Source organism: Sardina pilchardus, chromosome 15 (assembly GCF_963854185.1).
Source record: "Sardina pilchardus chromosome 15, fSarPil1.1, whole genome shotgun sequence".
Taxonomy (NCBI): Eukaryota; Metazoa; Chordata; class Actinopteri; order Clupeiformes; family Clupeidae; genus Sardina; species Sardina pilchardus.
This window is the reverse complement of record NC_085008.1, coordinates 13088190-13115672: the sequence shown is the minus strand read 5'-3', so window position 1 is coordinate 13115672 and position 27483 is coordinate 13088190. Positions and strand designations below refer to the sequence as shown.

General features: G+C 36.8%; 1 protein-coding gene across 2 annotated transcripts in view; it reads right to left on the bottom strand.

Annotated features, from left to right (window-relative positions):
* spag17 (sperm associated antigen 17) overlaps positions 1–27483 on the bottom strand; it is a 47871-nt gene that overhangs the window by 18043 nt on the left and 2345 nt on the right. For both annotated transcript variants that reach the window (XM_062557036.1, XM_062557037.1), the window contains exons 4-17: positions 26705–26833; positions 23846–24008; positions 23500–23670; positions 22831–22994; positions 19877–20038; positions 19292–19352; positions 19028–19146; positions 18669–18800; positions 17613–17726; positions 17322–17469; positions 16966–17069; positions 16713–16867; positions 15583–15677; positions 15272–15330 (exon numbers count right to left, since the gene is read on the bottom strand). In XM_062557036.1, the coding sequence (XP_062413020.1) occupies positions 15272–15330; positions 15583–15677; positions 16713–16867; positions 16966–17069; positions 17322–17469; positions 17613–17726; positions 18669–18800; positions 19028–19146; positions 19292–19352; positions 19877–20038; positions 22831–22994; positions 23500–23670; positions 23846–24008; positions 26705–26833 (1776 nt within the window). The remainder of the gene's footprint in view (positions 1–15271; positions 15331–15582; positions 15678–16712; positions 16868–16965; positions 17070–17321; positions 17470–17612; positions 17727–18668; positions 18801–19027; positions 19147–19291; positions 19353–19876; positions 20039–22830; positions 22995–23499; positions 23671–23845; positions 24009–26704; positions 26834–27483) is intronic.

The window sequence follows — 27483 nt, the reverse complement described above, 5'->3', positions numbered from 1 at the left end:
TAAATAGTTGAATGAATTAATAGTGAATTTAGTTTCAGGCAGTAGAAACAGTTGGAGGGAGTCATAGTTGATGAAAACGGAAAGTTGGAATAGCCAAACAGTTAAATAGTTGAGTAGTTTGAATAGTTGAATGAATTAATAGTGAATTTAGTTTCAGGCAGTAGAAACAGTTGGAGGGAGTCATAGTTGATGCAAACTGACAGTTGGAATAGCCAAACAGTTAAATAGTTGAGTAGCTTAAATAGTTGAATTAATTAATAGTGAATTTAGTTTCAGGCAGTAGAAACAGTTGGAGGGAGTCATAGTTGATGAAAACGGAGAGTTGGAATAGCCAAACAAATAGTTGAGTATAAATAGTTGAGTAGTTTAAATAGTTGATGACAACTGACAGTTGAAATGGCTGAACAGTTAAATAGTTGAGTAGTTTAAATGGTTGAATGATTTGATAGTGAATTATGGTAGTGAGGATTTTTATTTTGAAACAGTTTTGGGCACAGGGAACAGTTGAATAGGATCTGTAGTCTTATTAGAGCCAGACTTTATGCTTAAAAGCCTGAGAGAGAGAGTTCTGGCATACAGTAGGATTCTAGAAGCCTAAGAGTTCTGGGATAGGATTCTAAAAGCCTGGGAGAGAGAGTTCTGGCATAGGATTCTAATCGGTGATGTCATAATCACAATGTTAAGTCTATGGGGAAATTTTGATAGCTTTAATTAAATAGTTTAAAAAGTATAAAAGTTACAAAGTTGAAAAATACATGTCTGAAGTCACCTAAGTAAGATCTACGCAACACAGTTTGAATGAAGTTTCAAAGTTAAACCGTTGAAGCCGCATTAAACGCACAAAAAGCGTTAGAAGAAGAATAAGAACTATAATAAGAACTAGAGAAAGCAATTCCAGGGAATTACGAGTGCATGAAAATTGAAACAAAGATAGAGGTGAAGTAAAGAAAAGGTTGAGGGGAGTCATAAGCCCCTTTCACATTCAGAAACGATACATTAGCGTTTAAGAAATAGCGGGTTCAGGGGATTTCGCAATGTGAAAGGTAGACGTGTTTTGGTCCCGGGGTTGTTTGAAGCCGGGTTCAGAGGCGAGTTATGGGAGGCGTTGCCTAGCAGCACGTCACACGCAATTTGGTAGTGAACAATGACGTTCAAGCATGCCTTGGACCTCGGAGATAAACTGATAAACACAACTGTCATGTTAGTGCTACGTGGTTTAGCTTCCAAATGATGGCGGGCCACTTGTTATGTTATATGAATGCCAAATGAGGTCCTTTTGTCTGTCGAAGTCATATTTTAGTGTGCCGAGTGAGTCCTGAACAACTTCTGCTCTGACAGTTAGCTCGTTGGCTAGTTAGCTAGCATTAGGTAAACATTCTAAAAAGACGTGCTGGCAGCAGACGGTTTTGGTAACCTAGCAACAATAAACACTTGACCGAAGTGTTGAGAAAAGGAGGTTCAGGGAACTCTCCGCATAAAAAACGCGATTGTTGGACACAGCCATAGATATATGGACACAGCAAAGTTGTCTCGTCTCTTGTGTGTTTCCTGTATTTTAACCTCCTGCCTTGCCAAATACGTCATCAGTCACACCCCTAATAGCGGGGTTGATCGCTGTTCCTTTCATATTGAACACGGCTCGGCTCTGATACTACCCCCCGACACGGGTTGGATTGCCGAGGCGGGTTGACTCCCCACCCCGTGTCGTCAATGTGAAAGGAACAGCCTTAACGTTAAATTTGGCTGATTTAGCGTTAAATTCGGTGAATGTGAAAGGGGCTTCAGTTGATGACAATTAACAGTTGGAATGAGCAAAAAGTTTAACAGTTGAGTAGTTCAAATAGTTGAGCTATTTAATAGAGAATTATTGTGTGAGGACTTTTATTTTGAAACAGTTGTGGGCAGAGGAAACTGTTGGTGGGATACATAGCTGATGACAAATAGCTACATTATTAAATACGGAATTATGACCCTGATGACTTATTTTGAAACAGTTGCGGGCAGAGGAAATAGGTGGTGGGAGTCATAGTTGAAGACAACTGGCAGTTAAAATGGCTGAACAGTTGATTAATTGAGCAGTTTAAATGTTTAATTCTTTAATTGTGAATAATAGTAGTAAGGACTTTCATTAAGAAACAGTTTCAGGCAGTAGAAACAGTTGGAGGGAGTCATAGTTGATGACAACTGACAGTAAGAATGGCTGAAAAGTTAAATAGTTGAATAGTTTAAATAGTTGAATTAATTAATAGTGAATTATTTGAGTGAGGACTTTTATTTTGAAACAGTTTCAGGCAGTAAAAACAGTTGGAGGGAATCATAGTTGATGAAAACGGACAGTTGGAATAGCCAAACACTTAATAGTTGAGCAGTTTAAATAGATGAGTAGTTTAAATAGTTGAATTAATTAATAGTGAATTATTTTAGTGAAGACTTTTATTTTGAAACAGTTTCAGGCAGTAGAAACAGTTGGAGGGAGTCATAGTTGATGCAAACTGACAGTTGGAATAGCCAAACAGTTAAATAGTTGAGTAGTTTAAATAGTTCAATTAATTAATAGTGAATTTAGTTTTAGGCAGAAGAAACAGCTGGAGGGAGTCATAGTTGATGAAAACTGACAGTTGGAATAGCCAAACAGGTAAATAGTTGAGTAGTTTAAATAGTTGAATTAATTAATAGTGAATTTAGTTTCAGGCAGTAGAAACAGTTGGAGGGAGTCATAGTTGATGAAAACTGACAGTTGGAATAGCCAAACAGTTAAATAATTGAGTAGTTTAAATAGTTGAGTAGTTTAAATAGTTGAATTAATTAATAGTGAATTTAGTTTCAGGCAGTAGAAACAGTTGGAGGGAGTCATAGTTGATGAAGACTGACAGTTTGAATAACCAAACAGTTAAATAGTTGAGTAGTTTAAATAGTTGAGTAGTTTGATGAAAACTGACAGCTAAAATGGCTGAACAGTTAAATAGTTGAGTAGTTTAAATGGTTGAATGATTTAATAGTGAATTTAGTTTCAGGCAGTAGAAACAGTTGGAGGGAGTCATAGTTGATGAAAACAGACAGTTGGAATAGCCAAACAGTTAAATAGTTGAGTAGTTTAAATAGTTGATGACAACTGACAGTTAAAATGGCTGAACAGTTAAATAGTTGAGTAGTTTAAATGGTTGAATGATTTGATAGTGAATTATGGTAGTGAGGATTTTTATTTTGAAACAGTTTTGGGCACAGGGAACAGTTGAATAGGATCTGTAGTCTTATTAGAGCCAGCCTGAGAGAGAGAGTTCTGGCATACAGTAGGATTCTAGAAGCCTGAGAATTCTGGCATAGGATTCTAAAAGCCTGGCAGAGAGAGTTCTGGCATAGGATTCTAATCGGAATTGTGATGTCATAATCACAATGTTAAGTCTATGGGGAAATTTTGATAGTTTTAATTAAATAGTTTAAAAAGTTTAAAAGTTTCAAAGTTGAAAAAAACAAAGCTGAAGTCACCTAAGTGAGATCTACGCAACACAGTTTGAATGAAGTTTCAGAGTTAAACCGTTGAAGCCGCATTAAACGCATAAAAAGCGTTGAAGAATAATAACTAGAAATGCAATTCCAAGGAATTACCAGTGCATGAAAATGCAAAAATAGATAGATAATGTAGATATGGTTACTAAGATGTAGCTAGGGTAAATATAGTGGTTGCATAGTTTACAGAGAGTTGATAGTGTGAAGGTAGACAGTTTAAAGATGAAACGTTCCAGTTCTAACTTAACTAATGATTTCTATTCATGTTAAAATGTTGATTAGCTAACTTAACCGATGATTTCTGGCAGTAATGCTAAAAATGCTAACTATGCTAACAATGCTAAATTTGCTAACAATGCTAACCAGGTTGATTAGCTAACTTAGTTGATGATTTTTTTGCAGTTATGCTAAAAATGCTAACTATGCTAACAATGCTAACTATGCTAACCATGCTAACTAGCTAACTTGCTAGTGAGGACTTTTATTTTGAAACATTTGTTGCTTGGGTATCCATGGTGGCCACTATCAGGAAACAAGAAGTTACTGCAGTATAATCATGTTGGTTGCTATGGAAACGGTCATAAACACTTAATTTTAATGGTTGCTATGTTGGTTGCTAGGTACATGGAGGTTTCATGTAGTTGACTGGAGGCATAGTGGATGATAACTGACAGTTGGAATGGTTGAACAGTTCAATAGTTGAGTAGTTTCAATGGTTAAATGATTTAATAGTGTATTATTGCAGTGAGGACCTTTATTTTGAAACAGTTGTGGACAGAGGAAGTAGTGAAACAGGATGTGTAGTCTTAATGAGATTGTATGCTTAAAGCCTGAGACAGAAGGTGCCTCTCATAGCGTTTACGCGTCCTCTCTCGCTCCTCACTGATCTACATAAAGAATGATGGAGCGGCAACAATGGGATAGTCTAGCCCTTCTTCTATCTTTCTTTATGTAGATCATTGAGGATCGAGGATCAAGGAGCGAGGGAGGACATATAAACGCTGCTTGAGAGGGACCCACAGTAAATACTTTAAAAGTTGTATGTCTAATTAATGTTGATAGATAGAATGTTTAATGGATGTTGATAGGCAGATTGTTTAATAGATATTGATTGACAGTTTAATGGGTGGATGAGTGAATGGTCTGAAGAAGATGAATGGATAGAAGGTTGGATGGAATGTGCCTTATATTCTTGTTAAGAGAGACACTGATACAGCTCTCTGAGAGTAGTTGACACAGGTGTAATCAATTTAACTGGCTAGTCTTAAGAGAGCCAGAATATACTTAAAGCCTGAGACAGAGTAAATAATTTAAAAGTTGAATGTAGATAGTCTAATTAATGTTGATAGACAGAGAGTTTAATGGATGTTGATAGACAGATTGTTTAATAGATGTTGATAGACAGTTTAATGGGTGGATGAGTGAATGGTCTGAAGAAGATGAATGGATAGAATGTTGGATGGAATGTGCCTTATATTCTTGTAGAATGGAGAGACACAGCTCTCTACTGAGAGTAGTGGATACAGATACAGGTGTAATCAATTTAACTGGCTAGTCTTAAGAGAGCCAGCCTGAGACAGAGTAGATTGTTTAAAAGTTCAATGTAGAGCGTCTAATTGATGTTGTTGATAGGCAGACTGTTTAGAATGGGTGGATGAGTGAATGGTTTGAAGAAGATGAATGGATATAAAGTTGGATGGAATTAGGAGGACTTATTTTGATACTGTTGTGCGCAGAGGATACAGGGGAACAGAATATGTAGTCTTCAGAGAGGAGCCTGAGAGAAACTGACAGTTGGTGCCCAGGTGGCTGACCAGCTGGGGTAACATTCTAATTGCTGCCGTGATGTCATAATGAGCAATGTTAAGTCTATGGGGGAAATGGTGATAGTTTTTAACTAATAGTTTAAAAAGTATAAAAGTTACAAAGTTGAACAATACAAAGCACATATGGCATAAGCAAGACCTACGCAACAAAGTTTGAATGAAGTTTCTACGTTAAACGGTTGAAGCTGAATTGCGAGCGTTAGAAGAAGAAGTTTAATAACTAGAAATGCAATTCCAAGGAATTACCAGTGCATGAAAATGCAAAAATAGATAGATAATGTAGATATGGTTACTAAGGTGTAGCTAGGGTAAACATGGTGGTTGCATAGTTTACAGAGAGTTGATAGTGTGAAGGTAGACAGTTTAAAGATGAAACATTCCAGTTCTAACTTAACTAATGATTTCTATTCATGTTAAAATGTTGATTAGCTAACTTAGCTAATGATTTCTAGCAGTTACGCTAAAAATGCTTATTATGCTAGCAATGCTAACTTTACTAACAATGCTAACCAGGTTGGTTAGCTAACTTAACCGATGATTTCTAGCAGTAATGTTAAAAATGCTAACTATGCTAAATTTGCTAACAATGCTAACCAGGTTGATTAGCTAACTTAGTTGATGATTTTTTGCAGTTATGCTAAAAATGCTAACTATGCTAACAATGTTAACTATGCTAACCATGCTAACTAGCTAACTTGCTAGTGAGGACTTTTATTTTGAAACATTTGTTGCTAGGGTATCCATGGTGGCCACTATCAGGAAACAAGAAGTTACTGCAGTATAATCATGTTGGTTGCTATGGAAACGGTCATAAAGACTTAATTTTAATGGTTGCTATGTTGGTTGCTAGGTACATGGAGGTTTTATGTAGTTGACTGGAGGCATAGTGGATGATAACTGACAGTTGGAATGGTTGAACAGTTCAATAGTTGAGTAGTTTCAGTGGTTAAATGATTTAATAATGTATTATTGCAGTGAGGACCTTTATTTTGAAACAGTTGTGGACAGAGGAAGTAGTGAAACAGGATCTGTAGTCTTAATGAGATTGTATGCTTAAAGCCTTAGACAGAAGGTGCCTCTCATATAGCGTTTACGCGTCCTCTCTCGCTCCTCACTGATCTACATAAAGAATGATGGAGCGGCAACAATGGGATAGTCTAGCCCTTCTTCTATCTTTCTTTATGTAGATCATTGAGGATCGAGGAGCGAGGGAGGACATATAAACGCTGCTTGAGAGGGACCCACAGTAAATACTTTAAAAGTTGTATGTAGATAGTCTAATTAATGTTGATAGACAGAATGTTTAATGGATGTTGATAGGCAGATTGTTTAATAGATATTGATTGACAGTTTAATGGGTGGATGAGTGAATGGTCTGAAGAAGATGAATGGATAGAAGGTTGGATGGAATGTGCCTTATATTCTTGTTAAGAGAGACACTGATACAGCTCTCTGAGAGTAGTTGATACAGGTGTAATCAATTTAACTGGCTAGTCTGAGACAGAGTAAATAATTTAAAAGTTGAATGTAGATAGTCTAATTAATGTTGATAGACAGAGAGTTTAATGGATGTTGATAGACAGATTGTTTAATAGATGTTGATAGACAGTTTAATGGGTGGATGAGTGAATGGTCTGAAGAAGATGAATGGATAGAAAGTTGGATGGAATGTGCCTTATATTCTTGTAGAATGGAGAGACACAGCTCTCTACTGAGAGTAGTGGATACAGATACAGGTGTAATCAATTTAACTGGCTAGTCTTAAGAGAGTGTGTGCTTAAAGCTGAGACAGAGTAGATTGTTTAAAAGTTGAATGTAGATCGTCTAATTGATGTTGATAGGCAGACTGTTAAGAATGGGTGGATGAGTGAATGGTTTGAAGAAGATGAATGGATAGAAAGTTGGATGGAATTAGGAAGACTTACGTTGATACAGTTATGCGCAGAGGATACAGGGGAACAGAAAATGTAGTCTCAAGAGGGCCAGTGTTTAAATCCTGAGAGAGTGAGAGAGCTGCTGCACCTGGACTGGCCACCTGGTGTAACATTCTAATTGCTGCCGTGATGTCATAATGAGCAATGTTAAGTCTATGGGGAAATTGTTAATAGTTTTTATTTAATAGTTCAAAAAGTATAAAAGTTACAAAGTTGAAAAATACAAAGCACACATGGCATAAGCAAGACCTACGCAACAACGTTTGAATGCAGTTTCTACGTTAAACGGTTGAAGCTGAATTGCGAGCGTTAGAAGAAGAAGTTTAATAACTAGAAATGCAATTCCAAGGAATTACCAGTGCATGAAAATGCAAAAATAGATAGATAATGTAGATATGGTTACTAAGGTGTAGCTAGGGTAAACATGGTGGTTGCATAGTTTACAGAGAGTTGATAGTGTGAAGGTAGACGTTTTAAAGATGAAACGTTCCAGTTCTAACTTAACTAATGATTTCTATTCATGTTAAAATGTTGATTAGCTAACTTAGCTAATGATTTCTAGCAGTTACGCTAAAAATGCTTATTATGCTAGCAATGCTAACTTTACTAACAATGCTAACCAGGTTGATTAGCTAACTTAACCGATGATTTCTAGCAGTAATGTTAAAAATGCTAACTATGCTAACAATGCTAAATTTGCTAACAATGCTAACCAGGTTGATTAGCTAACTTAGTTGATGATTTTTTGCAGTTATACTAAAAATGCTAACTATGCTAACAATGCTAACTAGCTAACTTGCTAGTGAGGACTTTTATTTTGAAACATTTGTTGCTAGGGTATCCATGGTGGCCACTATCAGGAAACAAGAAGTTACTGCAGTATAATCATGTTGGTTGCTATGGAAACGGTCATAAACACTTAATTTTAATGGTTGCTATGTTGGTTGCTAGGTACATGGAGGTTTCATGTAGTTGACTGGAGGCATAGTGGATGATAACTGACAGTTGGAATGGTTGAACAGTTCAATAGTTGAGTAGTTTCAGTGGTTAAATGATTTAATAATGTATTATTGCAGTGAGGACCTTTATTTTGAAACAGTTGTGGACAGAGGAAGTAGTGAAACAGGATCTGTAGTCTTAATGAGATTGTATGCTTAAAGCCTGAGACAGAAGGTGCCTCTCATATAGCGTTTACGCGTCCTCTCTCGCTCCTCACTGATCTACATAAAGAATGATGGAGCGGCAACAATGGGATAGTCTAGCCCTTCTTCTATCTTTCTTTATGTAGATCATTGAGGATCGAGGAGCGAGGGAGGACATATAAACGCTGCTTGAGAGGGACCCACAGTAAATACTTAAAAAGTTGTATGTAGATAGTCTAATTAATGTTGATAGACAGAATGTTTAATGGATGTTGATAGGCAGATTGTTTAATAGATATTGATTGACAGTTTAATGGGTGGAGGAGTGAATGGTCTGAAGAAGATGAATGGATAGAAGGTTGGATGGAATGTGCCTTATATTCTTGTTAAGAGAGACACTGATACAGCTCTCTGAGAGTAGTTGATACAGGTGTAATCAATTTAACTGGCTAGTCTGAGACAGAGTAAATAATTTAAAAGTTGAATGTAGATAGTCTAATTAATGTTGATAGACAGAGAGTTTAATGGATGTTGATAGACAGATTGTTTAATAGATGTTGATAGACAGTTTAATGGGTGGATGAGTGAATGGTCTGAAGAAGATGAATGGATAGAATGTTGGATGGAATGTGCCTTATATTCTTGTAGAATGGAGAGACACAGCTCTCTACTGAGAGTAGTGGATACAGATACAGGTGTAATCAATTTAACTGGCTAGTCTTAAGAGAGCCAGCCTGAGACAGAGTAGATTGTTTAAAAGTTGAATGTAGAGCGTCTTATTGATGTTGATAGGCAGACTGTTTAGAATGGGTGGATGAGTGAATGGTTTGAAGAAGATGAATGGATATAAAGTTGGATGGAATTAGGAGAACTTATTTTGATACTGTTGTGCGCAGAGGATACAGGGGAACAGAATATGTAGTCTTCAGAGAGATTGTATTTTTAAAGCCAGAGAAACTGACAGTTGGTGCCCAGGTGGCCGGCCACCTGGCCTAAGATTCTAATTGCTGCCGTGATGTCACAATGAGCAATGTTAAGTCTATGGGGGAAATTGTAATAGTTTTTAACTAATAGTTTAAAAAGTATAAAAGTTACAAAGTTGAAAAATACAAAGCAGGCATGGCATAAGCAAGACCTACGCAACAACGTTTGAATGAAGTTTCTACGTTAAACGGTTGAAGCTGAATTGGCTGCGTTAGAAGAAGAAGTTTAATAACTAGAAATGCAATTCCAAGGAATTACCAGTGCATGAAAATGCAAAAATAGATAATGTAGATATGGTTACTAAGGTGTAGCTATGGTAAACATGGTGGTTGCATAGTTTACAGAGAGTTGATAGTGTGAAGGTAGACAGTTTAAAGCTGAAACATTCCAGTTCTAACTTAACTAATGATTTCTATTCATGTTAAAATGTTGATTAGCTAACTTAGCTAATGATTTCTAGCAGTTACGTTAAAAATGCTAATAATGTCAGCAATGCTAACTTTATTAACAATGCTAACCAGGTTGATTAGCTAACTTAACCGATGATTTCTAGCAGTAATGCTAAAAATGCTAACTATGCTAACAATGCTAAATTTGCTAACAATGCTAATCAGGTTGATTAGCTAACTTAGTTGATGCTTTTTTGCAGTTATGCTAAAAATGCTAACTATGCTAACTATGCTAACCATGCTAACTAGCTAACTTGCTAGTGAGGACTTTTATTTTGAAACATTTGTTGCTAGGGTTTCCATGGCGGCCACTATCAGGAAACAAGAAGTTACTGCAGTATAATCATGTTGGTTGCTATGGAAACGGTCATAAACACTTAATTTGAATGGTTGCTATGTTGGTTGCTAGGTACATGGAGGTTTCATGTAGTTGACTGGAGGCATAGTGGATGATAACTGACAGTTGGAATGGTTGAAGAGTTCAATAGTTGAGTAGTTTCAATGGTTAAATGATTTAATAGTGTATTATTGCATTGAGGACTTTTATTTTGAAACAGTTGTGGACAGAGGAAACAGTTTAACAGGATATGTGTAGTCTTCTGAGAGACTGTATGCTTAAAGCCAGAGAAACTGACAGTTGGTGCCCAGGTGGCCGGCCACCTGGCGTAAGATTCTAATTGCTGCCGTGATGTCATAATGAGCAATGTTAAGTCTATGGGGGAAATTGTAATAGTTTTTAACTCATAGTTTAAAAAGTATAAAAGTTACAAAGTTGAAAAATACAAAGCAGGCATGGCATAAGCAAGACCTACGCAACAACGTTTGAATGAAGTTTCTACGTTAAACGGTTGAAGCTGAATTGCGTGCGTTAGAAGAAGAATAATAATAAGAAGAAGAAGAAGAAGACCGAGGAAGAACAGTACAGTGCATTTTCATGCACTGTAATAACTAGAAAAGCAATTCCAAGGAATTACCAGTGCATGAAAATGCAAAAATAGATAGATAATGTAGATATGGTTACTAAGGTGTAGCTAGGGTAAACATGGTGGTTGCATAGTTTACAGAGAGTTGATAGTGTGAAGGTAGACAGTTTAAAGATGAAACGTTCCAGTTCTAACTTAACTAATGATTTCTATTCATGTTAAAATGTTGATTAGCTAACTTAGCTAATGATTTCTAGCAGTTACGCTAAAAATGCTTATTATGCTAGCAATGCTAACTTTACTAACAATGCTAACCAGGTTGATTAGCTAACTTAACCGATGATTTCTAGCAGTAATGCTAAAAATGCTAACTATGCTAAATTTGCTAACAATGCTAACCAGGTTGATTAGCTAACTTAGTTGATGATTTTTTGCAGTTATGCTAAAAATGTTAACTATGCTAACAATGCTAACTATGCTAACCATGCTAACTAGCTAACTTGCTAGTGAGGACTTTTATTTTGAAACATTTGTTGCTAGGGTATCCATGGTGGCCACTATCAGGAAACAAGAAGTTACTGTAGTAGGCTATAATCATGTTGATTACTATGGAAACGGTCATAAACACTTAATTTAAATGGTTGCTATGTTGGTTGCTAGGTACATGGAGGTTTCATGTAGTTGACTGGAGGCATAGTGGATGATAACTGACAGTTGGAATGGTTGAACAGTTCAATAGTTGAGTAGTTTCAATGGTTAAATGATTTAATAGTGTATTATTGCAGTGAGGACCTTTATTTTGAAACAGTGGACAGAGGAAGTAGTGAAACAGGATCTGTAGTCTTAATGAGATTGTATGCTTAAAGCCTGAGACAGAAGGTGCCTCTCATAGCGTTTACGCGTCCTCTCTCGCTCCTCACTGATCTACATAAAGAATGATGGAGCGGCAACAATGGGATAGTCTAGCCCTTCTTCTATCTTTCTTTATGTAGATCATTGAGGATCGAGGAGCGAGGGAGGACATATAAACGCTGCTTGAGAGGGACCCACAGTAAATACTTTAAAAGTTGTATGTAGATAGTCTAATTAATGTTGATAGATAGAATGTTTAATGGATGTTGATAGGCAGATTGTTTAATAGAGATTGATTGACAGTTTAATGGGTGGATGAGTGAATGGTCTGAAGAAGATGAATGGATAGAAGGTTGGATGGAATGTGCCTTATATTCTTGTTAAGAGAGACACTGATACAGCTCTCTGAGAGTAGTTGACACAGGTGTAATCAATTTAACTGGCTAGTCTTAAGAGAGCCAGAGTACTCTTAAAGCCTGAGACAGAGTAAATAATTTAAAAGTTGAATGTAGATAGTCTAATTAATGTTGATAGACAGAGAGTTTAATGGATGTTGATAGACAGATTGTTTAATAGATGTTGATAGACAGTTTAATGGGTGGATGAGTGAATGGTCTGAAGAAGATGAATGGATAGAATGTTGGATGGAATGTGCCTTATATTCTTGTAGAATGGAGAGACACAGCTCTCTACTGAGAGTAGTGGATACAGATACAGGTGTAATCAATTTAACTGGCTAGTCTTAAGAGAGCCAGCCTGAGACAGAGTAGATTGTTTAAAAGTTCAATGTAGAGCGTCTAATTGATGTTGTTGATAGGCAGACTGTTTAGAATGGGTGGATGAGTGAATGGTTTGAAGAAGATGAATGGATATAAAGTTGGATGGAATTAGGAGGACTTATTTTGATACTGTTGTGCGCAGAGAATACAGGGGAACAGAATATGTAGTCTTCAGAGAGGAGCCTGAGAGAAACTGACAGTTGGTGCCCAGGTGGCTGACCAGCTGGGGTAACATTCTAATTGCTGCCGTGATGTCATAATGAGCAATGTTAAGTCTATGGGGGAAATGGTAATAGTTTTTAACTAATAGTTTAAAAAGTATAAAAGTTACAAAGTTGAAAAATACAAAGCACACATGGCATAAGCAAGACCTACGCAACAAAGTTTGAATGAAGTTTCTACGTTAAACGGTTGAAGCTGAATTGCGTGCGTTAGAAGAAGAATAATAAAAAGTTGAAGTTGAAGAAGCCTAGGAAGAACAGTACAGTGCATTTTCATGCACTGTAATAATAAGAAGAATAGGAAGAACAGTACAGTGCATTTTCATGCACTGTAATAATAAGAATAAGTGGAATAACAATAGAGTGCATTTTTCATGCACTCTAATAAGTGGAATAACAGTAGAGTGCATTTTTCATGCACTCTAATTCATGCACTCTAATAATAATAATAATAATAATAATAATAATAAAACATCTTAAATTTCACCAACCGATCTTTTATAAGACGTTTTTATATATATGTATATACAGTATGTGGGTGGTTGACGTTTTAGGCCGAAAAAAAGTTTTTGAAAAAAAATTCAGATATTATGCATGGAAATCACTTAGTTATGTTGTACTGACTCTCCCATTCCCAAAATATGTATGATCTTTTAGAATTTGTATTGGAATTCATATTTATTCACTAATGTCTTGTGTTAGTGGCTAAAATTATCATATGGTGTGACATGAAAGTTATTGTGTGTAAAACTATAATGTGGTATATATTTTTTATGTGAGTCAGTGTATCATAATCTTCTATCTTTACTTCATCAAGATCTAGCATTTCCTTGTGGAAATGTATTATATTTTACAGTATATTTATTCATAAATACACAAAGTAAGGCATTTGTCCCTAATATTTCAATAAACTTCATATTAATTTGGACATATCTTGATACAAAAGAAATGAAATGCATACAATGTTTGCTGACCCTATTTCCTATCTGTTACATTCAGATTTGTATGATTTAGACTCCGAAAGCCTTTTTATTTTCATAATTTCTTGATGTTTCTTGATGTCACACCAAATGATATGGTGTCACACCATATGATAAATTACACCAAATAACAATCTGTTAACGCAAAAATGTGAATATATGCATTTCACAAACAATAAATCACAGTTTAAGACAAATATATCACATAAAGGATCACTGTTAAAAACTCAGAACTTTGTAAAACAGAATTCCACCAGATATTGTATAGCACTTGGGTAATAGGTGCCACATATTAAATAATAAATGTTAACAAAATGTTAAATATGTTAAAATATGTATAACACTAAACTATTAATTAAACATATCTTTGAAAAAAACATTATTTATGTAGGAAAATACAGATTATATCATATAGTGTGACAAATAAATCATATGGTGTGACAGCAAAACCCCATCACACCATATGATATGGGGTCACTCCATATGAGGTTTCATGCACTTAGCAGAACAATGAGTCTTGAGGCTACATGCTAGGACCAAAATCATATGCTCACTTTAACATGGTAACGTAAAGGTAATTTTGACCAAAAAACTATTTACTTTTGAAATTTTCCTGAAAAATGGGTCACACCAAAAGACAGCGAAAAGTGGAACTGAGATAGGAGTGCTGGAAATACTTGATTTATTGAAAGAAATATGAGAGATAACTCAACACGTAAACTTTCAATGTCCTTCTGAGAAGTTATTATACTTCCTGAATGAGGAAGGACCCCCTATCCCTAAAGGTCTCCACACAATTGCACATTTAAAAAACATAATTTAGTGTCACACCATATGATATTGATTTTTGGGACAAAATGTTTTTGTTTATGGCTTGTTCAAAAATATTATGCCTGGACTTTAAACACTACAGACTTACAACTAGACATCTTTAGTATTCATTGTATTTAAGTAATTGGAAAATATATTAATTAGATTTTTTTTAATTCAAAATCAAACTTTATGAAATGGGCTCGGGACAGTCACGCCATATGAGCTTTTCCTGGTTTGGCTGAAAATTTTGAGAAATAGGAATATGACTGGCATGAATGGTCCATATGTTCATATAAAGCAGGTTTTTCTGAACAATATAACCACATTTATTTGCAGATTAGACATTTCTTTACTTCAGTTTGACACTCTGGACCAAAAAAAGGCCATGTCATGTCAACCACCCATATATATATTTGCACTTTGGTCAACTGTTGTTGTTTTTTAAATGTGCTATACAAATAAATTGACACTGACATTGACATTGACATTGACATACAGTATATATATATATATATATATATATATATATATATATATATATATATATATTCTTGATAAGAAAAAAATCGCATTTTGCAGAGCAACCACACATCCAAGTATGCCAGTAGATTTTTTTTTTACAGTGTAAGTCCGGCGAAAATTGAAAAAAATGTGTTTTTCTGAATGGAAATACAGCAACTAGGCCGTGGAAGAAGTATTTTCCATTGATCACGCAGTACAGAGCATGCACGGGCAAGAGCTACAGCCCAAAATCACAAACAGTGGCTTAGCATAGGGCTTACAGCAATACACTTTCAAAATCGCATTTTTTAACCACTAACACTTTTTCACAGCACTGTACATAAAATATACTGATCAGACCTTTAATGATTCCTCCTGTATGTATGTCTGTGGCCTTTCCTCTGATGTCGCTGGGGAAGCTTGTTCAATATGGTATCAAATGAGATGGAAAGAGAAACATAATAAAACAGGAAAATAACAAAAACAACTTTTAATGACCAATAACCATACTGCCTTTCAATCATCTCACAGTTTGATTGGCATTAAATTTACTAAATTCATTGTGTGAGTGACACAATCTGAAAATTCATCGAGCACAATGTACGTTTTCTCAGTATCTGGGGGATTGCACCCTAACAGTATTAGCAAAAATGTCTGAGTTCCTTTATTACCTGCACAAGACTGGGGGAGCACACCAGCATCTGGGCTTCTGTTTATCTCCATGTTCCATCCACTCAAACTGCTAGCAACATGCTCCAAATAATCCCTATGATAGTTATAGTACATCTGCTCAGTGAAAGTGACAAAGAAGCACTTATTAAGGTTCATATATTTCATGGGTATGCTTATGGTTATAGAATGTTGTAGTTTTTTTTGACGCTTTGGTGCAGAGTGACTTACAGAATAAGAACCTAATATGAACAGTAAACGGTTTTTCAACATTAAGCAAAATAATAACAATAGTGTTAGTACAATATTAATGACAACAAACAAATATTAATATTTAAATGTGATATCGATGTACATGGAGTCATGATTTCCCAAATAGCACACTGTCCCGGATAAAATGTAAGGTATCAAGCAAAAATGTTACTAAGTCATAAATATGAACACTAAATAACTTCCAAGTGCTGAAGGACAACAACAAGAACAGCAAATGGCAGTGAGTAAAAGCACAAGAAATTCAACATTGTAAGGTCAAGTTGGTCTTCAAGCCCGATTCACATTAAACAGGAATGTGATTAACAAAGGTCAAAAAAGCAGGAAAACACTCAAAGCAGTTTCCGGAGCCTGAGCTGTCTTTTATATATGTACACTATATACACTATATAGTATACTGTATATATATATACTGTATAGTGTAATCTTGTAAGGTAGCGGTCATGAGGATATGATTGTTTCATCATTACAGTGTTACACAGTGGCATATTTCCCAACATCACCTTATCCATGAGGCTACATTGGTAAATTGTGACAACCCCAATATAATCACCCACTTTGGATATTGGAGCTTACCGACTGTGCATTCAGTTTGAACTTGATTTGAAGTCAAAATTCCATAGCCCACATAGTTCTAATTACCCCCTACTCGCACGTGATCTCTGCTATTGTCGTCCCAGGACCATGGCCAGCTACTGAGCCAAACATGCTTATTCTCAGCACTCAGCATAAAGCAATCCAATAGGTGAGCTAGTGAGATGTCATTTTTAACACCTTGGCATGTCATATACTGTATGTCAAAATGGCTGCTGTGAAAAGGTCCCGTCCGAGTTATTAGGAATCCAGTGACAAACAGACAAACCTGAATCCAACATCTGTGTGAAGAGCTACATCCCATGATTGCCTGCTATCTCTCTGAGAACTTATAGGATTGTGACAGAAGATCAAGAGTGAACCATCTTTGGAGATTCTGTAAGTATCCATACAGTGATATGTCTGAGATGCTTCTTGCAAAACCTACAGGTAGAGAAATCAATCCAATGTTGTCAATATCATCAATAGGTCCTAAAACCAAGGCCTAATTCTTTCACAGTTTACAAGACTGTAAGAGTTACCTGTGAGAAGACAGGTGCATTGAAATACTCCAACACATTCCAGTCACTCAAAGAATGCAGAGTTTTTTTTAGCAACTCAGACGAATCATCAATGTTCATCAAACCTACAGAGAGAGAGCGAGAGAGAGAGCGAGCTCTGAAGTACCGAAGCCATGACAAGCGTTTTCAAGGCAGCAATGTCACTGGATCTACTGTAAACAAATCAATCTAACCATAGTCACCATAATGGTTGCTTATGGTGGTGGGGGGGGGGGGGGGGGGGGGCACACTGCCAAAAAAAATATTTCATGAAATAGTTTTCCTGACAAAGTGAGTCCTGACAAAGTGAGTCCTGACTAAACTATTATAATTGTTACCATCACTGAAGAGGCGAATGAGTTCCTGGTTCTGAATAATACCGCCCATGCGTCTGTCCTGATTGAACTTTGAATGCAATAGATTCCATACTGGGCCATTCTTCATCATGTCAGCTTCAATATTTGTGACATTAAAATCATTTAGCACCTACAAAAAAAAAAAGAAAGAAAGAAAAAAAAAGTAATTTCCAAAGTCAATCAAATGACCTATAGTACTTGTAATCCTTGTTTGGGTGAGAGACACACATTTAGACAGAGAAAGGGCTGCAAAGGGAAAGTGAGACTACTCACGGGGCATTTATGTAATCTTTCTGCTCTTTTGTCATGGTAGCTCATCAATAAAGGTGCCATGGGTGGACTCCTGGTGTTTATATCCTCCAGTTTCCCAAAGTTCTCCATCAACCTCTGCCAAATATTCAATGCATGGTCATCTCAAACATCTGACATGTCCAATCTACAGTACAGACTGCACATAACATAATTTTGCAAACTTCATAATTTTCTAGAGTTCCCCAACTTTACCAGCACTGACATCAAATATGTGACATGTATGTGTATGTGATATGTATTACTGTAGTACTATTATTATCATCATCTTCATTATTGAAGCTTATGTGTTTCTGTCATTTCAAAAACCTGGACGTACGAAAGTGGACGTACAGTTGGAAAGAGACAGTAAGCAGCAACAAGTAGTGATTAACCCACCTTTAAAATCATCTAAAATGAGGCTTGTTATTGAAAAACCTCAACTATACAAATGTGTTCATTGTTACTGCTTATGGCCTTTTATGGATTCTTCATATGTTCATATCAAAGAAAGACTGTGTTCTATTCAACCACATCCCCATCTTCCTATGTACAACCTGGACCTCATTTCCAAGTTAGCCAGTGTGATATTTATCAGTGAAGACCATTTTCACCACATTTCATCCAGTCTTCTAGTTGCAGAGCACCCTGGTGCCAGGCTAGCACAAGTCAACGTTATAGGTGCTAGCCTGCCACTAAAAATAGTCTTATCCACTCCGAGACAAATAAATTATAACGTCAAACTATCGATGTACAGTATACCAACATAACGTTTTGTATAATTTAAATGATAATAATGACAAAGTAATTTTGCTGTTGAATATACGTTTCTTAAGAAATACGGTTAACACAGGAAAACCTACAGTAGAGACCAGACTCATGGTTGTTGGTGTGCTATTTTGAAAGCCTTGACTACAATGCAGGTTCTTTAGTTGGTGTAAAAAAATATTTATTGTGTCATAGTTGCATTTCAGGCATGTCCATATCAGTGTAAGCTGCCACACTGTGCTATGACAGAAAAATTAAAGGAGTTAAACAAACCTTCTTTTCCTTAGATGAACATGGCAGGTTAGCTGCTGCTGAGATTACATGGTTGGTAAAGTTGCAGTCAGATTGCTCTGGCTCTATGGATGTGGCACATTCCGTTGGACCTCCCTGCTCTGACATCACCACCTAGATAATTACCATGTAGAAGAAAACAACAAGTATTTTTAGTTAGACACATTTTTATTTATTTATTTAGTGTAGTGTACTGTTAATTGTTGTTTGACCAATAAAATATTATTTTTGTGTAATAGCCTTGTGATATACAGTACAGTACATCTCTGTAAACTTTCACTAATTCTGTAGACTAGAATAGACAATGATGTGGTGATGCGTGTACAACATAGCAAACCAACCTGATCCAGCATGCAATGGAGAATTAGGGGTACAGAGACGCACTCTGGTGGTATCTGCTTTAGAAGATCACAGTACAATCTCATGTCGACATATGTGTTCAGAGCTTCTGCCTGAAAGTCTAAGAGGAACAATAATAGTTTCACTGTATATTCTGTCTCAATGACAACAGAACATCTAACACTACATTAACCTTAATCAATTGTCCTTGTAAGAAAAGTGTTCTTTTCCCCCCAAAAGACAATGTGTTTAAATCCTGATCTTACCAGGACTGTCCTCTGAGTGTTTCTTCTTTGACACAGAGGTGGGATTAGCTGAAAGTTGCCCCTGAGATCAGTAAAACAAACAATGTGACACAGTGTTGATAATAATAATAATGTGATAATACACTGCAGACTGCTTATCTAATAAAATCTAACCAAGTGTTATTTATTAATCTTATATAAAGATAATTAAAAAAAAAAAAACGAGTTGGTATTGATTTCAGTATAAAGATACTTACCTAGTGCTTTCTTGTGAAATTATTTGACATAATTTAAGGAAAGTTTGACTTATTTTAAGACCTTTTCCTGAAAATAAGCAAATTTCTTTGCCGGTGCCTTAAGCAAATTTGTCCTTATAACAAGCAACTTTGTCTGCCAGTGCATTGAGTAAATTTGTCTTGATAAGACTCCTTAAAATAAGTCAAATTTTGTAATGCATTTTCTGAGGCTTTTAATGCATTTTTGGACCGTATTTGAAATTTCACCACCCCAAAAAATGCTACTTTTAGCCTTAAACTTCTTTATGAAAGAATCTGAGATTCTTTTGTAAAAAGTGAGATACAGTATAATGCTGTGTAGTCAGTATACCTCAGCTGAGGACTCAGGGCTTCTTTGGGTCTGACCAGAGGAGATAGATGGAACATCAATGATGTTCATGCTACTGAGGTAATGTAGGTGCTCTTGTCGCCAGTCCAGGCAGTCATAGATAAGAGAGGCAACAGCTTCAAATACCTGAGCCCCACAATCAAGCTGAAAAGCAAAATGCATCTGGATATCAAACTATAATCAATTTCAGCCTACATTAACTCAGTGGTTCTAAAACATTTAGTATTCAAACATGCTAACCTGTAGGCCAAAAAAAACACAATGATAGGGAAAAACATAACTCCAGTTACAAGCATTCAATAATGAATACTGATAGGGAAAAACATAACTCCAGCTACAGTATAAGAATTCAATAATGAATACTGAATACCATAATACAATAATAAATGTGCAGTGAGCAGAATTTAAGCATGGCTGCATTTGACATTTCTTACAAATCACAAAGACGTAAGCCTAACAGCTGTTTTGAGCCAAGTCAAGTCAGTTTATTTGTATAGTGCATTTAACAACATGAGTGCAACTCAAAGCGCTTCACACATGACATTGACACATAAGACAAGATGCCCGACGGAGCGGCGTAGTCGCCAGCCTACTAGTGACATCAAGGCATACAAGACAAACAAAATGAATACATAAAAGACATAAAAAATAAATAAATAACAAACTAAAATTCCACGTTTACTTAGTCCAATTGATTTCTTAGTCCCAAGGCAATTATGATGGCGCACAACTGTGTCTTTACACCAGACCAACTTGAAGGATTTAATGTTAGCCTGGCCGTCGGGAGAACACTAGAACCACAGAACAGTTTGAAGTCATGCCGTGGGCCATCCTGCAGATCAGTTACCAAGTGGAATTTAACAGCAACCGTTTGTTGTATGCTTCCAACGTTACTGAATCCAGACTGCAGGCAGCCGAGCATGGCAGCTCGCAGGACAGCAGCTATTGAGTGGTCTCAGTAGCGGAATATCTCTCGCAAGGTAGGTCCACGGCTGTCCTGTCCTGACCTGACCAGATCAGATGGTGCAGTGCAGCACCATTTATGGATGGAGGATGTCAAAGGCCCAGGGCAAAAGCTATCCATGGCAAGGTCTTCAGCCCAATAGACTTTCGTTAACGTTAACTTAAATGCATCAACTTAACGTTAACTTATCACTGCATCAGCCAACTTGTAAGCAGAAAAAAGAAAAACTAAGAATAAATAATGATAAAAAAAAAAAACATAAAGAAAGAGTCAATACATTTAACTAGACAAATAAATAGAAAATATTAACAGAACATTAGATTAAAAACAAACAAAAACTGTCAAGGCTACATGTTTAGCCTATTGAATAACTTGATGATCGAGAAGACAAATCATTTTGGTTAATGATGCATCATCATATGAAATGTGCTATGATGTGAAAACAATCTCTGGTAGCCTAAGTGACAACACGCTCTGTCTGCCACTCACTGTCTGTAGCTGATCAAATGACATAAGCCTAAAGCTTTGAGTTAAGACTATATGTTTAGCCTATTGAATAAATTGATAGAAAATTTAAACGATTTTGCGAAATGATGCACTGCAAAAACGAACCAAGTGTCAATCTAGTTGGTATCGTTTCATACTGAAAAAAATGCTTATCTAATAAAATCTAACCAACTGTTATTCAAAAAATGTAGTTGATATTGTTGTCAGTACAAAGAGACTTGCTTATATATAGCCTAGAAATCTAGACGCCCCTAGCGGCAGCAAATCTAATTGTAGTCTAGCAACTCTCCGTGTGACTTGGGAGTTGGGGTCAGGCAGAAACCACTGAACCAATCACATTGTGTATAGAGTCAGTGGGCGGGCTTAACATAATGATGACTGACATGCGGCCAGAAGTTGCAACCGTTAAGCATCCGTTAAGCATTTGTTTAGCGCTATATTGCGTGGAGAGGGCATTTGAAAGACAACTGTTTATCCCACCCCTCCGATTGAGCCCTGCCTACAGTGAGTTCCCAGACCCTACATCTTGATGTGGGTCTGTCTGGTCAGGCTAACTTGCCTCGCACTTTCTTGTAAAATCATTCGACTTAATATAAGAAGAGTTAAGGATTCAAATCTGCCAAAAAGCCTGCTTATCCTCTTAGGTAGCCTACAATGCTGTGTGAGTTAGGGGGAGTGGCTATAGTAAAGCGGGAAAAGGCAATGTGTGCTTCTTTTCCCGATATATTTATTTAGGCACACACACACATACTGTACAGTGCACAGACGTTCCTGCAATTTATGGATTGCCAAATTTTGATTTATCTTATTTGATAAGGCATATACAGGGTTTCTCCTAGGTGTTCAGGGGGTTAAGGTACTCTCAATTACATAATATATCTACATTTATTGGCAAAATAGTTTGCCATTTAATCTAAAAATAATGTAATTCTTTCTAAAAAATAATCTTTTGATGATTAATTCTAGTCCTCTAGTCCAATTGCCAAATGTCAATATTGGAGGAAAGCAAATTTATCATGAAAAATCATTCATTATTGGATTATACAGTATGATACATCGAAAACAATTTTGTCTGATCTTCACCAATTTCATTCAGGAAAAGCCTCAAAAGCCAACAAAAGTCACAGCCAATAGAAATTTCAGACAACGGGGTGAAGTCATATCCCAACAACGCTTTCAACAAAACCAAACTTGCCACATGGACTTGGACACTCAATAGACAAAGGACAGCTGTATCCATAGTCAGTGCATAAACTTAGTCAAGAAATTGACTACACAACATTCATTATTGCCCACACAATGATGCAAGCTTGATCTGGTTTTTAGAAAGAACATTAATTTATCTAATCAGTAACAGTATATACCAATATTTCAGCGCTATAATGAAAAGCATAATCAACCTAAACAATGATGTGGCCATTAGTGGAATATTCTCAAGAATTATCAAAATTAAGTGTTACATTACCATTGCCTCAACATTGTCCTGATCAGGGCACAAGTTATTTTCCAATATGCAGTTCAGACAAACTACATCAAAGAGCCTGGACTGGTTGCAACCGCTGAGAAAAACCTCTTCCAGATGAGTCCAGAAATTATTCAGTTCTTTTTGCATTACGGTTTGTCCTTCTTCTGTTTAAAAACAGAATCAGAATCATATTACTGTACCTAGCAAGTTACAAATACAGGTTACTGCTCAATTGTGTTAAAAAAAAAAAAAAAAAAGACTGCATTGCAGGCCTAAGGACCTAAGAAAAAGGTAGTCTAACTTGACTGATTTTGAAATTAGAAAAAATGAGTCTCCACAGAGAAGTGTTAACTGCCAAGCAATCAAACATTGTCACTAATAAGAGAGAAAATTATCTCTCTGGAGAGGTACAACAGTAACAGTAAGTAGGTGAAACACTGTATCTATCGATACAGATATAAAGATTGATAGACAACCAAACCAACCAACAAACAGACAGGAGCGACAAATACAACCTCCCTGATGCCCTCCAGAATTATTGCCACCCCTGGCAAAGTTGACTTAAAACAGGTATAAAGAAAATGATCTTTAAGTGAATTATCATAATCTCACAATGAAAACAATGAGGAAAACTCTGGAGGGCACTAATAAAACTAAAGTGAATCTTACCTGCACCTGAGGAAGAAAGAGTTGCCCCATCACAGTATTCTCTATTTTGGCTGCTAAGTCTAATGATGTTCGATACATGTACACCAATAGAATCCAGTGCAGAAAGGAGCATTGTCTGGTTAAACCCCAGCAGGAGGACATAAAGCTGTGGTCCATCCTCTGGTTCATCATCTGAGATTGGACACACAATATTTCACACATTTCACATGTCTAGGAGTCTCCATGCAAGGGAGTATGATCAGATGTAATCAGAAACATCAGATGTACTGTATTTGATTTATAAGTTATTAGTTTAACATTTTACTCACTAGGACTACTGTAGCTCCAACAGTTTATGGTGACAAACCTATGTATTTCTGTGAATCATCCTCTTCTCCTCGTCGTCTAAGTTTAGTGTCTTTAACACATGCTCCTGCCTCTGGATTCTTCTTCCCCTTTTCTGCTTTGTTGGCAGTTTTTCCACCTTCTTTTGTGGGTGATGATTTGGCTTTTGACTTTTCTTCAGCTGCCTAGAGAAACCAGCACATGTCATCAATTAGTTGTCATTAGATCAGATGATGTGATTGGAATTCTATGTGGATATTTATAAAAGAAAATTTGGAAAGCATTTGGCTCACCGCCCATAACTAATCCACTGTTTACGATTTTGGGCTACAGTATAGCATACAGATGCAACCTCTGTAGTGCCTGATAAATGCAAAATACTGTCTCTACGGCTTATTTCATGTGTTTTCATGCAAAAAATTAGCCTGGGGTCAATTTTTGCTGGAGTTAGACTTTAACATCACACTTATCATTGCTAATATTGTGCCATACATGTGGCACAAACAATGTTAGAGTTAGTGGACTAGCCATAGACTAAATTTGAATGGAGCTGGCATAAGATCATTATTAGGGATTGACTGATATGGTTTTTCTAAGGCCGATACCGATATCAATTATCACCAAAAAAGGAGGCCGATATTTGATATGCAAAACAGATATTTCAGTTGTCAAAAAAGGGGATAGATAGTAAAAAAAAAATATTCAAAAGAATTTAATTATGCAAACTTTTCTTTCTTCTTTTGCATGAGAGAGAGAGGTGCATGCATGATGGCTACAGCAAATATCACTACCATGTTCCTCCAAAACACCTTTCTGTCTTGGTTAAAGTCGCCAACAAGGTCATTTTGGTAGGGTGCAGTGGCGAACTTATTCTAAACTTAATGGCTTCACCGCAATAAAACTTAAATATATTTTCATTAAACCAAGAGGATTATCAGGCGGAACAAATATTTCTGGCAGGCTATGGTTCCGGAATCCGGACCGGAGGACTAGAGCAAATGAGATCACTTGTTTACCGAAGACGTACTTTCATTGGCTAGATGCCTTACGTTTACCGCTTTCATTTGCATAAAGTTCAGCATGGCCCAACTTCTTGACGCACTCTGATCGAATGGCCACGACGCCTTCCCGAGGTGCATTGCGGAAGCGGTAACTACACCTTGCCGCTCTCCATAGGAAATCAATGGGCTATGTGCGGCGCGGTGGTTTTTGCCGCGATAATGGACATGTATTGTTAAGCATGCAATCTGCGTCCATATGTAGGCTACACTTTGGTGAGCCTGAAAGGCACATTAATAGCCAGCTCAGGACGAGCTTCACTGTAGTCAAGGTCTGATTTATTACGGCTGGCCCTAGGTGCCTGTCTTTTCTACCAGTCCATTTCAAAAAGGAACAACTAGACTGGGTAGTGCTGGGAAGTATACCGGTTCACACCGAATACCGGTATATATTTTTGCTATGATATGAATCTTTAATGTACCACCATACCAATTTAATTACACAACGTGCGAAATGCTGCGCTGCACAACACTGTTTCAGTCGGGACCCTTTTCAAGGGATTTTCCAGTAGGCTACAAGAAAGATTGTTCAACTGCTGTTGCTAGGCTAGTGCAAGTCAGTGCTAGCCTGCCTGTCTTACCTACTTAGCAAATAAATTATAACACCAGACCAGACAATCGATGTAGTGTGGTGATAGAATAATGTTAGAGATAAAATTGGCCTTGCCTAACAACGCCTCTTAGCTGTTCTTAAATCAGTGCAAACGACGGCTTCTCTGGGCTGATAGCTTAAATGAGGCCCTATGTCCAAAATTCCTTTAAGTCACCAAAATCCTAATGATGACCCATAACATATGATGACTTAATCTTGATAGAACTCTGCTATCTTAATGCATTGCAATGGATGTATACTGTAGACAGATTTCCTGTTTACTAACAAAACTAGCGCGCGCATCCGCGGGGCAGAAGACGCCGAATGGCCGGTCATAACGTTATAAAGTTAACCTAATAACCAGCTGCTGTAAGCTATAATCGGCATTTTTTGTACGCCACTGTTGTCTAAATGATGAGAACATCTCATTTATGAGCTTATTTCAGAGTTTGTCGTTCATTTTCATTATTTATAAAACATCGTCTTTTTGGCGGTTTTAGTGGTTTCTGGCAAATATATGCATTACTTTACATTCCTGAACATTCTCTAACCATCGTCATTTTGAATAGTGCTGTTTTCGCCACTAAAATTCATTTTAATCTTTTCACGGAGAGCAGCTGCTTAAGGTGCTCTATCCACCAAACGCGTTTTTTGCGCCGACGGCGACAATTTTCAATGTAAAGTCTATGTAGCTCAGCGCTCACAGCGCTGAGTGCCCTCGGCGGAAAAAAACAGTCGGCGCCGACCTTTTTTGTCGCAGCGCTCAGAGCGCTCAAAGTTGAAATCTGCTCAACTTTTAGAACAGCGCCGGGCTCGTCAATGGCACTTCTCGTTATAAACCATCTCTGGTTTTGGTAACTTAGCAACAATAAACACGCCGAGAAGAGGAGGTTGAGGGCGCTCTGGCTGTAAAAAACGCGCTTGGTGGACACAGCACCTAATGCTGTTCATGGTGCTTTCTGCCCCTTGTGTGCGCGCGCATGTTTTCGAGAAATCTATGTATTGCTCAATCGGAAGTTGGGATGCAATGCAGGCAAAGATATACCCCCCCCCCCACACACACACACACACTTTTTTGTGCTGGAATAAGGGGAAAACACAGTTTGACAATATCCAGCAGTGTCTCATTCCTCATGTTTCTAAATAATTATCTGCGAAAAAGAGATGGCTTTGAGGCAAAACATTTTGTCATCTTGCAAACTTGCAAACTATGAATGTGTATTCGTCTAACCTTCTGCTCAGTTAGTCGCTGAAGGTCTGCGGTCTTCATACACAACAGCTGGAACTTCAACAGTTTGGCCATAAGTTCAGTGGAGATCTCCTCCCCAGCATCAAGTGTACTCTTTGCAACCTCCATCACCTTCAATACATTTCATACAGTTGTATATTTTAGTTAGTTTCATCTGGTCATATACACTGCAAAATAAGTCCATGTAGTAAATTATTTAGATCAAATAAAAGGCCATGCACTATCTATGTCCAGCATGTTTGCTAACACTTATACCGGAGAGAGTATCTCAACAATCAAATACATCAAATTAAGAGAGGTAAGCACACTGACAGCTAAAACACTGCTGATAATAATATGTAAAGTCGCGCTTCTTGTCAACTCAAGCTATTTGAATAGCAAATAATGAAGGTTTTGTATAAAAAAAGTTCAAAGCCACACATCATTTTCACATGAATTGTCCACAGTAATGGGGAACATGCATATGTGAAAATGTGAATTTGTCATTTTGCTCCCTGGAAGTAAGGAGAAAAATATGCTGGCCCCCATTGTCAACTCCAAAGTTGCCTATTCTTGCTATAGATGTTGACAAAAATTATAATATAAAAATTGTGCTTCATTGTGCCCTGCAACATTGTAATGCATGTTTTTTTCCCTACTCTATGGTTTTAACATGTATAACAGCTTATTCTGTCCTCGTAGGAGGTTACACACAAATGTGTTTCACATGACGTTTTCCATTACATTTGTAGAATCATTTCAGTTTCATTTGAATATAGATT